This window comes from Sapajus apella, unplaced genomic scaffold, assembly GCF_009761245.1.
Source record: "Sapajus apella isolate SASKATOON/1434 unplaced genomic scaffold, GSC_monkey_1.0 scaffold30, whole genome shotgun sequence".
NCBI lineage: Eukaryota > Metazoa > Chordata > Mammalia > Primates > Cebidae > Sapajus > Sapajus apella.
This window is the reverse complement of record NW_022436970.1, coordinates 15,547,364-15,561,997: the sequence shown is the minus strand read 5'-3', so window position 1 is coordinate 15,561,997 and position 14,634 is coordinate 15,547,364. Positions and strand designations below refer to the sequence as shown.

At 33.7% G+C, this 14,634-nt stretch overlaps 1 protein-coding gene across 3 annotated transcripts in view; it reads left to right on the top strand.

Annotated features, from left to right (window-relative positions):
- Nucleotides 1-14,634, top strand: part of RTTN (rotatin) — a 180,009-nt gene that overhangs the window by 54,509 nt on the left and 110,866 nt on the right. For all 3 annotated transcript variants that reach the window (XR_004273607.1, XM_032293725.1, XM_032293726.1), the window contains exons 22-25: nucleotides 4,210-4,306; nucleotides 4,937-5,005; nucleotides 10,920-11,108; nucleotides 11,719-11,958. Coding sequence is in view for 2 of the 3 variants with exons in the window: in XM_032293725.1 (XP_032149616.1) it covers nucleotides 4,210-4,306; nucleotides 4,937-5,005; nucleotides 10,920-11,108; nucleotides 11,719-11,958 (595 nt within the window). In the remaining variant the exon portion in view is untranslated. The remainder of the gene's footprint in view (nucleotides 1-4,209; nucleotides 4,307-4,936; nucleotides 5,006-10,919; nucleotides 11,109-11,718; nucleotides 11,959-14,634) is intronic.

Sequence of the window (14,634 nt, the reverse complement as noted above, 5' to 3'; positions counted from 1 at the left end):
AAACTACTAAAAACTAATCACAATGGAAAACATTTAATATTTTTGTGGAAATTGCTTTATAGTCCTGTTACTGAGTGGACTCTAGAGCTGAGAAAAGCTGAAACCTCTGATTGTTCTTTGCACCTTGATGTAGATGTCATCTGGTGCTCAGATAGTAAACTATTATCTATAAAGAGAGAAAGTTGCAGCTGCTGTTATTACTGTCTTCTTTCTAATATCTCTTTCATCTTTCTTGTTTTGATTGTGCCTTTGGATCTTGTACATTTTGTCTGATTATTTCATTTGACAGGCATTAAGAGTATAGACTCAACTTGTGTGGGTGGACACTAGACTATCCTAAGCGACTCTGAGCCTAAATTGATTACATTCTATAAAGTGTGGGTTTTAAAAACCCATTTTAATTTGATTCTAATTTAGTAAGGTATTAGATGAACACACTTCATATACTTTTGTCCTGCTTTTGTTCTCTGTTGTTTTTTTTTTTTTTTCTCCCTCAATGGAGACCCTTGGTAATATTTTGTACTATTTTCTTTCTTAGAGGTTTAGGCCACTGCTTTTTAGTATTCTACAAGAGTCATGTTGACCAAGTATCTGAATGTGCTTCATCTTGTCCGTTATCAGGCATATAGGAGATAAGTGAGATTTATGTTCAAAATATGTTGTTAGAAATAGTTGTTTTCTTTTAGAATTTTTTTTCCTATTGACTTCTGCTTGCCAAGTGTAACATGCAGTTTATTTAAGTAGCAGCAGTAAAACCAGGTAAAGTTCTAAACAGATTCAGTGTGTTTAGACTCGTAACATTTTGAGTAGACTGTAACATTTTTATAAGTTTGTATGGACTGATCATCTCAAAGAGCAACAGTTATGAATTTTTAGTTTTTTTAAATCCTGTTATAAATAATTGTCTTCTTAACCTCATTCAGTTGAATTTAGTTCCTAGTTTACCTTTTCATTTATAATTTTTATTTAAATTATTCAAGCATGGAACTTATTATGAACACCTACTGGATTCAAAGACACATTCCAAGGCAACATAATCTATATATACCCTTTTCAGTATTTCAGTTTTTCTATTTCATTGCTGTTTGTGGAAATTACTTTCAACAAGTCTGAGAATGAATATAGTGTCTCCCATTAATGGATTTAGTTTCAGGAAAAGTTATTTTTATTTATTTATTTATTTATTTTTGAGACAGAGTTTTACACTTGTCACCCAGGCTGGAGTGCAGTGGTGCGATCTCAGCTTACTGCAACCTCTGCCTCCTGGGTTCAAGCATTTCTCCTGCCTCAGCCTCCTGAGTAGCTGGGATTATAGGCGCCTGCCACCATGCCCAGGTTATTTTTGTTATTTTTGTTATTTTTAGTAGAGGCTGGGTTTCTCCATGTTGGCCAGGCTGGTCTCAAACTCCTGACCTCAGGTGATCTACCCTCCTCGGTCTCCCAAAGTGCTGGGATTACACACTTGAGCCACTGTGCCCAGCCGAAAAATTAATTTTTAACCAGCTGCTTAACCAAGAAAATCCGTTTCTCAGCAAACATTTATTAAGCACATGCTATGTGCTAGGTACAGTGCTAGGCTTTTGGGTTATATCGATGAGCATAGTAAATGATCCTCATGGAGCTTACAGTAGAGTTGGAGATGTTGACAAGTAAATATGCAATACAGCACAATAATACTTTTAGTTGGGGATTCCTGGTGCCGGAGGACATTCTGGTTAGATTGGTTGGTGAAAAGTAGCAGAGATTGTTTCTAGGAAATGTGGCATCTGAGATGGAATTCCAAAAATGAATAGGGGATCAAATAGACAAGATCAGCTTCTAGATAGTGGGAGCCATCATTGTGTGTATGGGAGTTGGATGTGTTTGAGATGGAGTTGGCTGGATTTCGGGAGTGTGGAGTGAAGGGAAATGATGGGATGAGGCAGGGAGGCAAGTTCGTGCAGGGCCTGGAGGGTCTTATTAAACAGCAGTGAGGAGCCGTTTAGGTTGTTAAACAGGGGAGTATGTGTTTCAGGAAGATTATTTCTGTAGCATGGATAATGGATCAAAAGAGTACAATAATTAAATAACTTCTCAGATAACATTGCTTGAATCATGAACTTTATGTTATGACAGACTTCTATACTGTATTTCAGTGTTAGAAATTAACTTAGAAATCATTTATTATACCATCTCAGTGTGAGGCCTAGAGAGATTTAGCAACTTGGCCAAGGCTATAACGAGAAAATGGTTATTGGGTTATTTATTTATTTTTGCTGCTGAGAAAAAATCCAAACTTCCTTACGTTTGTTTGCTTTTGTTTTAAATAATCAGAGACCTATACATCCTTATTGTAAAAATTCAGGCGATATAGAACTATCCAAATTCCAAAAGTTTTCATTTTCTTCTTTTTCTCAATTTCCCCAAAGAAGACTGTACTGGTTGTCATTAGGAATGTATTATTCCGAATGACCTTTTCTACACACACATGTAATTTTCATTCTGTATATTAGTATTGTGTTACTTACTTTTTTCAACTGGAAATATAACTTGATTATCTTTCCATAGTATTTCATGTGAGTATATATTCTTCAAAAACTCTAAAAACTACTGCATTGGTGTTTCAGAATTTCAGTTTGCTGTATTACTGGGTATTTGTTTCAGATTTTTCACCATGACAGTAATCGTGTTGTGCGATCATTTTTGTGCATACAGTATAATTGGAATTCCTAGGTCAAAGAGATTTTATAAGATAATGGTTAAGTTCCTTTCAAAATCACTCTCACCGAAGGTGTTTAAAAATACTTATTTTCGTTATAACTTTGCCAACACTTAATATGTCGCATTAATTTTTTTTAATCTTGTAGGTGAAAATACATTGTTATATTTTCTTATTTTAGTTTTAGTGAAGTTGATTATCTTTTCATGTATATTCAAATTTCTTAATCTGTGAATTGCCTATTTTCCTGTTGTATTTAATTTCTTTTCAGTGACTTGTAGGGTTTTTTATTGTAAGATAGATACAATCTTTATACTTGATTTTATGTGATTAATATTTTCTTTCAACTTTTCTACCCTTTTAAATGTATTTATTGTATCTTTAGCCTTAAATAAACAATATTTGATGGAAATATATAGAGCTTTTCTGTTATGGCAGTTGGGCAGTTTTTTTTATCATGTTCTAAAAGTAGAACTTTCTCCAGTTCCAAATTGAAAACATATGCTCCTATACTTTCTGTGTTTCAAGTGTTGTTAAAAAAATTAAATTTTAAATCAGACAAATACATTGCTGTATTTTCTTATTTATTTGGAAATGTTATGGTTTATTGATATGAAATGTCTATTATAAGTCGATTTTTACATGTTCTCTGTTTCTTTACTTTTTGGTTTATTGCTATTTTTAATCATGCCAATTACATAAGGATGATTTTCTTTTCCTGCAGTTAGGAAAAATGTCTTCTCTCAAAACTTATTTCTTATTGCTGCTTCCCTGAATTTGCTGTCTATTATGCTGTTAGTCCTGTGCGATAAGTACATAATATGTCTTCGTTTAGAATTTCATAGGTTTCAAGCATTGAGAAATTGTAGCATTGAGATCATTACAGAAGTGGAAACTGAGACTTAATGTTAAAGAACCTGACCAGGTCACTTAGCTAAGTAGTAAGTGGTGGCGCCAGCATTATTATGTCTGTTAGTTCAGAGCACTTCCCTTTTCCATCATCTTGTCATAGTAAGCAAACAGGAACCCAAATGACGACACAGCCCAAGCGTAACATTTTAAAGTCAAATCCAAGTTCTTTGATCACGTTTGTAGTAAAGGACAAAAATTATAAGATCTCTTGGTGAGAAAGTTTAGCTAGAATTACATGACTCAGCATAACCCTAGAGGGTGTATCAGTTTGTTTCTATACCTAAAGTAGGCAGTGTCTAGCGAGTGTATCTGTAGGCGTGGTTCTTGGACCAGGAGCATCTACATCCTCTGAGAACTTATTAGAAATGCACATCACAGGCTCTACCCTAAGCCTATCGAATCAGAAACTGTTTTAACAAACCCTCCAGGTGATTCTTGTACATCCAAAAGTTTGAGATGAGAGTCTGGGTTTTAGTGATGTCACCTTATCTGGGTTAACATTGCATTTCTTTTCTCTTCAAATTAAGATATTTTAAATTTGAAGTTCATTCTTTATAGAAGTACAAATATTTCATAAAGTTGTGCTTCTTTTTATTCAGTTTCCTTAATATTTCATGAAGATTGTATTGTCGTGACTGAAGTTGGAGCACTATTTTGTCTTCTATTATTTGATGAAGTATCAAGAATGGATATGTGGTGAGATATAAGAATTTATAATTTTTTTACTCTTAATAACTATCTCAGCTATCTGATGCAGTCTTACAGCAATGCGTGGAAATTTCTGATTTACGAGGCTTATGCTTTCCATGCTAGACATATGTTATATGAATTTTGGTTTGAATAAGCAGTATTCAAAAGCTAATTGGCTCAAAATATCACTCTGAAATTTTATTTTTAAAATTATTAAGTATAAAATTTAAAATTATAGTGATTTTGTCTTTAAATCTACATTTTTAGTGCATTCCTTCAACCATTTGTTTTTTTCTTAATATTTAATCATTTTTAAAAAACTGGAAAGATGTTTAGGACGATAGAATATGATTAGTACTGATCTTGAGCAGGATCCATGGGAGGAGACACACAAAGGTCACCTGCCAGTACCACTGCTGCATTACATGAATCATGTTACATGGAATTTTTTTTTTAAAAGCCTAATTTACTCTCAGGAAGTAGCAAACATGTTGTTACTATACCAAATGATAGACTCAGTTGCAGTGTTTGATTTCACTTGCAGTCAAGGAAGTGAGGTTAAGTTAAGTTTGTTAGACAAAACTTGATCTACTCAGTTGTTTATTTTTGTTTTTTTGTTTTTTTTTTATAAAATAGGTCTGTTAATCCTCCCAGTAAACCTTCTTTGCCATCAGACTTCAGTTTGCCTGTTTCAGTTTTTAGAAGGTAAAGAATTTATTTCTCTGATTTTCTTGAAGGATGAAATGTTGTTATAGAAAGGGAAATCAAAATCTATAGTTTCTCACAATTTTAATTTAGCATTTAAATCCATAACTTGGGCTTTCATGGTTCCTTCACGATGGTGCTTTGAAGATTTCCGTAAGTATATCTCCACGCCACCAATTTTTTATTTTGATATCATTCAAATTTACAGGAAAGTTGAAAGAACTATACAGTGCATACCTATATGTCGTTCAGCCTAAGGTCATTAATTATTAACATATGAGTCTATTTGCTTTCTCTCTCCTAAGAAATAACTTTCAGACATAAATTTACTTCCTTCCTATATATTCCAGCATGAACATCCTCAAATTAAAGGCATTATTTTATATACCTGCTACAATGTGATCATATCTAACAACATTAAAAATAATTCTATAACATGATGTGGTTTCTCCAGTTATCTCCAAGTATCTTTTGTATATATCTTTTCATAATGCAATATCCAGTCAAGGTCCTGCATTGTGTTTGATTTTCATGTTTCTTTAGATTTTTTAAAAAAGTAAATTGTCTTAGTGACACATGGCATACATAAAGTACATAAAGTATGTAAGTCATAAGGGTACAGTCATTGAATTTTTCTGAGTAAACATACCTATTTATCTCATACAGATTAAGATATAGACTATTACTAACAGACCGGAAATGCTTTTTGTGCTTCCTCATTACCTTCTACCACCCCAAAATGTAATCTTATTTTAATTTCTATTGCTATACATTATTTTAGCTGGTTTTTGAACTTTAAAAATAGAGTGCACTATTATGTTGGCTTTTTGCTCAACTTGGAGAGATTTGTCCATGTTGTTGCATGAAGCAATAGTTGGTTCCTTTTCATTGCTGTGTAGTATTCTGTGTAAGAATATACAACACTTTCATTTACCATTCTATTTGTGGACATTTGATTTGTTTTCTGTTTTGGGCTATTAATATTATTATACTGCTAAGAACATTCTTGAACTTGTGCATTGTTGGAATATAGGATATTTATGTTTAGCTTTGGTAGATACTACCAAACAGTATTACAAAGTGGTTGTGCTGATTTACATTCCCACCAGCAGTGTGAAAGTACTGGCTGCCCCACATCCTCACCAGCCTTTGGTATTTTCATTACCAGTCTTAATGGTGTTTAGGTTTGGCTAAATAATAAAACTCACTGGACTGCAGTAGTCATGCTTTGAATGAAATCACATTTGTGGGTACTAGGAGCCGTCCTGGCTTAGAAGCCTCATGTCCCAAATAGATAATATGTTTTCTAGTAAGTGTGTTGTAGGCATAGTTTCCAGGTTGTTTATAAGAGCCATAGCACTCAAGATTACTGAGAGCTGTGCCATCCCATCATGCGCTTATAGTTTATTCCTAGACGTCCCAGTCCAGATGTGAGGAGTCGTTTGCATCATAAGGAAAGCAGCTTAGTAAATTATTGACATTCCATACTTATCTGATTTTACTGGTTAAAGCGACAGAGAGAGTTAGCTCAAGATCACATTTGTCCATAAAGAGGAGAAAGGGTTTTATTACTCATTTACTCACAGTAATGTTGTCATTTTAAAAATTGTTGCCCATCTGATGGAGGTATGGTGGTATCTTGGTGGTCATGATGTATTACCCTTTGCTTTTTATTATTTTCTTTTTTCTATGTTCTTCAGACTTAATTTGCTGTTTATTTTCTGACTTACTGGAGGATTGACCATTGATTATTAGCTGCTTTTTCATTTAAAGCTTTCAGTGTTCCTAAGTATGGCTTTTGGTATATTCCACAAATTTGATATGCCATATTTTATTATTTAGTTCAAAATACTTTCTAATTTCATTGTGATTTTTTTTCTTTGATCCAAGGGTTGTTTAGTGTTATTGGGGGTAATTAGTGAAGATTTAGTGTATTAGGTTTTCTAGTTATTTTATTATTAATATTCAGCTTAGTGTTGACATTAGAAAATATTTTCTGATTTTAATTCTTTGGAGTTTGTTGAATTTTACTTTATGGCCCAGCATATGGTCAGCTTTTACGAATGTTCCATGTGTACTTGAAAATAATAAATAATGTATATGTAGTAGTTGTTAGATACATTGTTCTATAAGTATCAAAATATATCAAGTTTATTGATAGTGTTCAGATTCTCCCTGTGTCTGCTTTATAGTATGTGTGTGAAGTTCCTTCAGGTAGCAGAGAGGCATGTTAAAATCTCCACTATGACATTGTCAGTTCTGGCTATTTGTATTTTGAGGCTAATTTAGTTTGTATACATGCTTCTGGTGGGTTGTCTCTATTATTATGAAATTACCTCTTTATTTCTAGCAGTGCTTCATTATATAGAATTCACTTTACCTATTATTACTATAGCTTTACCAGCTTTTATTTGGCTAGTGGTTAGCATGATTTGTATTTTCCCATCCTTGTAGTTTTAGCTGTTCTGTGTCCTTAAATTTTTTTTTTTTTTAAGAATATGTTTTTGGTCCAATTTGACAATATTTACAGTTTAGATGGAATATTTTAATGCATTTTACATTTACTGGGATTACTGATTTTTTGAATACAGATTATTAGCTTGCTATTTTCTATTTGTCCAATGTGGTATTTTTCTTTCTTTTTTCTCTCTGGCTTTTCTTAATTAGTTTTTAAAATTAGTCCAGTTTTTTCAGCTGTTAACTTGTAGTTATACATATATTAAGTATTCTATTCTGCTCTATTCTATTCTATTCTATTCTATTCTATTCTATTCTATTCTAGTCATTTGTAGCGATTGGGATCTTGCTTTTTTGCCCAGGTTAGTGTTGAACTCCTAGCTTCAAACAGTTCTCCCACCTCAGCCTCCCAAAAGTGTTGGGATTACAGGTATGAGTCACCGTGCCCAGCCAAGTATTCTTCTATATACATTATTTCTATATATTCTTTTATATAGATGATTATTATTTTATAATCAAGACATTATAATTTACTTCCTTGACTGCAAGCTAGTATTTTTTACCACATTCCAGGCAATGCAAGGACCTTAGATTGCATTAACTCCATTTATTTGCTCTTCTTTTTTTCTCCTATTTAAATTCTATATGTATTTTAGATTTTAGAAGATGTTATTATCATTATTTTATGCAATAAATACTCATTTAGATTTGTATGTATACCTTGGTCGTTTCTGTTATCTTTTATTCCTTTTTTGGTTTTTCTGCCTCCATCTGAGAATTTTTTTTTTTTGAAGAGGTTTTTATTATTTAATGTAGTACACTTACATTAGCAATGATTTTTGCCCAGTTTTCTTTTTAATCTAAACCTTTTTTCTGTTTTAAACAATGTTTTCACTAGGCATAGAATTCTAGGATGGCAGTTGGAGTCCATTTTTGGTTGGAACGTTGGCTGTCCGTTTTATTGTTGCTTCTTTGAAGGAACTGTGTTCCCCATTCCTTTAGGAGTTCCTTCAACTGTATTCCACAGCACTTTGCTTGCTTATTTATTTGGAGGAATTTATTTTTATGGATATACAATATTACATATTTATGGAGTACATGTGACATTTTGATTTAAGCTTATAACGTATAATGATAAAATCAGTAATTAAGATGTCCATCACCTCTAACATTTATCGATTCTCTGTATTAGGAACATTTCAGATCTGCTCTTATAGTTATTTTGAAATATACAACAAATTACTATTAAGTATTGTTACCTCATGGTGCTACAGAACACTAGATCTTATTCCTTCTATTCCTTCTATGTAAATTTTTATGTACCCGTTGCCATCCCTTCTTGATTCCGCTCTTCCCCACCACTCTTTACAGCCTGTGGTAATCATCATTCTACTCTTCATCTCCATGAGCTCAATTTTTTTTTTTTAAGCTCTCACATATAAAGAAGAACATGTGATATTTGTTTTTCTGTGCCTGGATTATTTCAGTTAACATAATGACTTCCACTTCCATCCATCCATGTTGTTGCATATGACAGGATTTCATTCTTTTTTATGTCGGAATCATATTCCATTGTGTATGTACACCACATTTTTTTTATCTGTTCACCTCTTGATGGACTCTCAGGTAGATTCCATATCTTGGTTATTGTGAATAGTGCTGCAATAAACATGGGAATGTAAATATCCCTTTGACATACTGATTTTCTGTCTTTTGGATATATACCCAGCAGTGGGATTGCTGGATCATATGTAGGTTCTGTTTTTAGTTTTTTTTGAGGAACTCCATACTGTTTCCAATAGTGGCTGTACTAATTTGCATTTCCACTAACAGTGTATGAGCGTTCTCCTTCCTCCACATCCTTGCCAGCATCTGTTAGTTTTTTGTCTTTTTGATAAAAGCCTTTTCAATCAGGGTGAGATGATATTTCATTGTAGTTCATCAGTATTTCTCTGATGATTGGTAATGTTGAACATTTTTTCATATAGCTGTTGGTCATTTATATGTCTTCGTTTAAGAAGTGTCTGTTCAGATCTTTTGCCCAGTTTTTAATTGGATTATTATAATTTTGTGTTGTTAAAATTCATTATATATTTTGGTTGTTAATCTCTTGTCAGTTGAATAGTTTGCAAATATTTTTTCTTAGTCTATAAGGGACTCTTTGTTGACTGTTTCCTTTGCTATGCAGAAGCTTTTTAGCTTGATGTGTTTATTTTTGCTTTGCTTTTCTGTTTATTTTGTTATTTGCTTGCCATTTGTTTATTTTTGCTTTGCTTGCCTGTGTTTTTGAGGTGTTACTCAATAAATCTTTGCCCAGGCCAATGTCCTGACACATTTCTCTAATGTTTTCTTCTAGTAGTTTCATGGTTTCAGGTCTCACATTTAAGTCTGTAATTCATTTTGATTTGATTTTTGTATGTGGTGAGAGATAGAGGTCTAGTTTTATTTTTCTGCCAGTTTTCTGAGTACCCTTTGTTGAAGAGATGGTTCTTTCCCCAAAGTATGTTCTTGGTGCTTTTTTGAAAGTTGACTAAATGTGTGGATTTATTTTTGGGTTCTTTATTCTGTTTCATTGGTCTGTGTGTCTGCTTTTATGCTAGTATCGTGCTGTTTTGGTTACTGTAGCTTTGTAGCATAATTCAAAGTTAGGCAGTGTGATGGCTCCATCTTTGTTCTTTTTGCTCAGGATTCTTTTGGCTATTTAGGATCATGTTTTGTTCGATACACATTTTAAAAATTTCTTTTTGTTCCTTCTAGGATGCAAATTTACATGCATGTTAGATTATTTTGCCATGTTAAAGGAAAAACGAGACAAAATATACATGCATGTGTCTTTATGATAGAACAAAATTAACTTTGGTTTAAGAGATATTGCTGTTGAATCTGTTTCTATTTCTAAACATATATCTTGGTTCTTGCTGAATTTATTGATGATGAAACTGTGTTCTCAAGTGAAAATACTAAGTTTGAATTCAGTCCCTTAGTGACCTCTGTGATCATAGGCAATTCGTTTGTCAGCTTTAAGCCTCATTTTGATCATTTGTAAAATAGGTATTATAGTGCCATATGTGTAACTGTGAATGAATGATACATAATAAGCAGTGTTTGGCATAAAGTAGATACCAGTGTTTTAGCTGAACACCTTTTATGTTGGGTTCACTATATTCATGGGCCCTGACTTCAAGGAGCTTTAGTTATCTCCACAACAACTGTGATATAGCATACAATGGGGTATGTTCTCAAGAAAGGGTTTAAGTATTCTGGGGAATTTAGAGGAGATGGAAAGAGTAATCGAAATACTGTATAAACTATGATAACTATTTAAAATAGGGACTAAGAGAAATCTTTGCATTATTGCGGGTTGGGAGGCATTGAACTAGCCCTCATTTGTGGCTCATCTTTTTGAGTAGCATATTAAGAATTTGTAAGTTTGTCATTGTTTTTACATTTCCTTTAGGTATCATCTACCTGTTCATGTAATCGGACACCATGCTGTGAGTCCTTACTCCATAGTTTTGCCTTTATCTGCTGATTGTTTGGCCTTGAAGCCGGTGTCAGATATGCTGAGAATAGCTTGGAACCTGTCATGGTATCATGGGAGTGATAATCTGTTGAAGCAAATGAACTCTGAAACTAAAACACAAGAGTAAGCTCTCATATTAGTTGAAAAAGTATTTGCAATTAATTAATTGTAATTAATTAGTTAGGTTTTACTTTTTCCTTAGGTCCAGTAACTTTTCCCTTGATGTCATCTGATTCTGCCTTTTAACAGTTGTGATTTTTACTTTTAAAGATTGCATGTATTTATTACTTTTCACAATCTATTATAAAAGAAAATTTTAAATGAAAAAACATTTTACTGTGTGCTTTTTTAGAGATTATTTAAAGTCTGATTTGTTCATAGATGTGAATCACTGGGAAAAGGGTTCTGGATTAGAATAAAATCTCAGTAAGTATATGCATGAGTGTTATTACTGTGATGGCGATTACTTTTGAGTATCTTAATATTCTAATCTGTCAGTCTTATGTGAATAAAAATTTTTTTTAAGGAGGAAAAGTCAGTATAAACATTTGGGATGCCAATGTAAAATTCTAATATTGACAGAGACGTATCAGTTTTCTTTTGGCTATAAGTCAATCTTTTATTAAAAGAAAATGAAGATAAAACAACTTTTGGGAGAGTTTATAATAGAAATAAATGTGAGCTTTTATTTAAATAGTTTTATGTTCCTCTTTCTTTTTTTCTTTTTGTCTAGATTTTTGGATACATTGAAGTTATCTGCAGAAGACATCCTCACTCTGAAGATAACACACATGGCTAGTGGGCTGCAGGACTGCCTCCAGTCCATTGTTCAGGCTGCAACCCACAGGGAAGTTAGGGCTGCTGTTACTAGGATGAGTTTTTATCTTCTGAATGACAGATTGTCATTAAAGGGTGGCCCTGGTTCGTGTGGGGCTACCTTGAAGTCCCTGGCTTGGCACAACACGCTGAACAGGTCAGTATGAGGTCAAGGCTGCTAGTTTCAAAGACCTGGATTGTATTGTATTGTGTTCACCTCCAATTCTTTGAAGATAAGAGTCTATGCCCTTACTGTTGCTATATAGAAAAACTCCAGGATTTTTATCCTCTGTAATAGCCAAAGATAAATTTTAATTTAGCCATTGCATTGTTGAGGGGATTATTAATAAACTTACAACAATTTATTACCCTTAGAAAACTTTACCTCACAAAAGTGAATAATTAGGATAAGGCATGGATGAAACAAATTGAATGTTTATTTCTCTCCATATTATAAATGAGTTGAGACATCAGTGAATTAATAGGTTTGGTACACCTGCCACAGGCTGTTTTGTTTTGTTTTGCTTTTGTTTTGTTCTTAGGTAAATTGTATCATTTTTCTTTTTGCTCTGAATTTCACAAAGTTGATTGCCATGTGGAAGTTCTTTATAGCAGTTATTGAGAAGGCTCTAGCTTGTCAGTTTAACATGCTTAGATCATAGCAGATGGCTGCATTTGCTGATTATCTTAACAGTCCAACATTAATTTATGTGAATGTTTTTATATATATCTGCTAAGACACAAACATACTGTTATAGTCTAGTATCATTTTGGAAACTTATTTTAAGAAAATAGGTGATAGTCATGATTTAGTAGGATTACAAGTTGTTAGAGGTATCTAGAATCTTCTTTCAACTAGCTTTTGTTGTTTTGCCTGTTTAATGTCTCTCTACACCTTTCCTAGTAAAAGTCCTATTGCTACTGTTTTTCACCATTTTTTACTGAACTATAGAATGACTAGCGAATTGGTTTTTCTGCTTTTAACCTTATGCCACTCATTTATGTTGCTTTCTGAATGATCCTTCTAAAATACATGTCACCTGTGGATTCTTCTCCATGGTGTGCTAGATATTAATAGAAGTCAAATCCCTTTGCATGCTGTAGAAAGTTCTTTTTGATCCGCCACTTGCCTACCTTTTCAGTTTCATTTTCCATGTCTCTAACATACATTGTGTTTCTATGAAGTACAGATATTGGGGTTTTAGGAAACTGCTGGATATTTTAGGGCATAAACTTCCATTTTATACCCCCTCGCTTTTACATAGTTAACTCCCTGGCTGCTTTGTGAATATCTACTCCTCCTTCAGCTCCAAGGTCTTCTTCCTCTGTAACGTATGTGGAATTGTAGTTACCATAATTGTCATGTGGTTTTCCTGCATTACTTCTACAGTGGTTTAAATATTTGTCTCCTCATATGCCTTGGGTTTATTACATTCCTTTTTATATCCCTAACCTATGGCATAAGTCATAGTATACAGTTGACTCCTAATAAATGTAGAATGGATGAGTTGGAGAGACCTTAGAGCTCATTTAGTCCAGCTGTGTACCTGGTGAATTCCCTTCTGTGTATCCCTGTCAAGTGGCCATGTGGCCTCAGCATGAATACCTCCTTTGAAGGATACTCATTCTGTTTCTGTGCTGTGATTATTAGTGAGTTTTTTGCTCTTTTGAACTGTACCTGGTCATTTCTACCTATTATTCTGTCCTTTAAACTCCTAGAATAAATACTGTCTTCACATGTGACAACTCTTCATTTAAACATAACCATAATTTCTTCTGTGTTCCCCCCACCCTGCTTTAAATGGTTTGGTTTTTTAGATATACTTTAAAAGCCACAGTGTCCAGACTTCTCATTTGTTTATGCCATTTTACAAGGGTATTGTGTTTCTTAGGACTCTCCCTGAGATCTGGACATGATGACTTACATAGGGTGTGGTACTGTGGCATGGGGTGAACAGGAAGAAAGGGGCTACTGTCTATCTTTTCCTCCTGCTTTTCCATCATTCAGCGAACATTTATTGATCACTTACAAGGTGTCACTCTTATAGGAAATATAGCAGTCAGCAAAATTGATAGGGTCCTGCTTTCATGGAACGTGCAATTTAAGACAGCTAAAAGTATAATCAAAAGTAGGAATGCTTCTAAGCAGACTATTATGAAACTCTGTTAGAGGAGTAACTTATCTCTCTTCAGTAGACAGAAAGTGGCTCAGAGAATGAAGCTTAAGCCAAGGCATAACAGGTAGAAGGATGTTAAAAGTCTATGGGATTGGAAGCAGAAAAGATGCCAGGTTCACAGAGAAACAAATACCACATGATGTCTCTTATATATGCAATCTAAAAAAGTCCAATTCATAGAAGTAGAGAGTAGAATTGTTACCAGAGGCAAGTGGCAGGGGATGTGGGTAGAGTAAGGGGAGGAGAAATGAAGAAAGGGTAGAGAAATGTTGCTGAAAGGGTCCAAAATTGCAGTTAGACAAGAGGAATAAGTTCTGGTGATCTATTACAGCATAATGACTCTAGTTAATAATAATAATGTATATTTCAAAATAGCTAAAAGAATGGATGTTAAAGGTTCTCACCACAAAAAAAAAAAATATTTGCGGTGGTGGGTATGTTAATTAGCCTGATTCTGTCATTCCACAATGTATAAATGTGTCAGAACACCGCATTGTACCCTAAGGATATATACAATTATTATTTCTTTAAAATAAGTGGGATATAGTTTGGTGCATGTTATGTGGCAGAAATTTGATACTTTGAATCCATAAATGGGCCGGGCATGGTCGTGCATGCCTGTAGTCCCAGCACTTTGGGAGGCCAACGTAGGAATC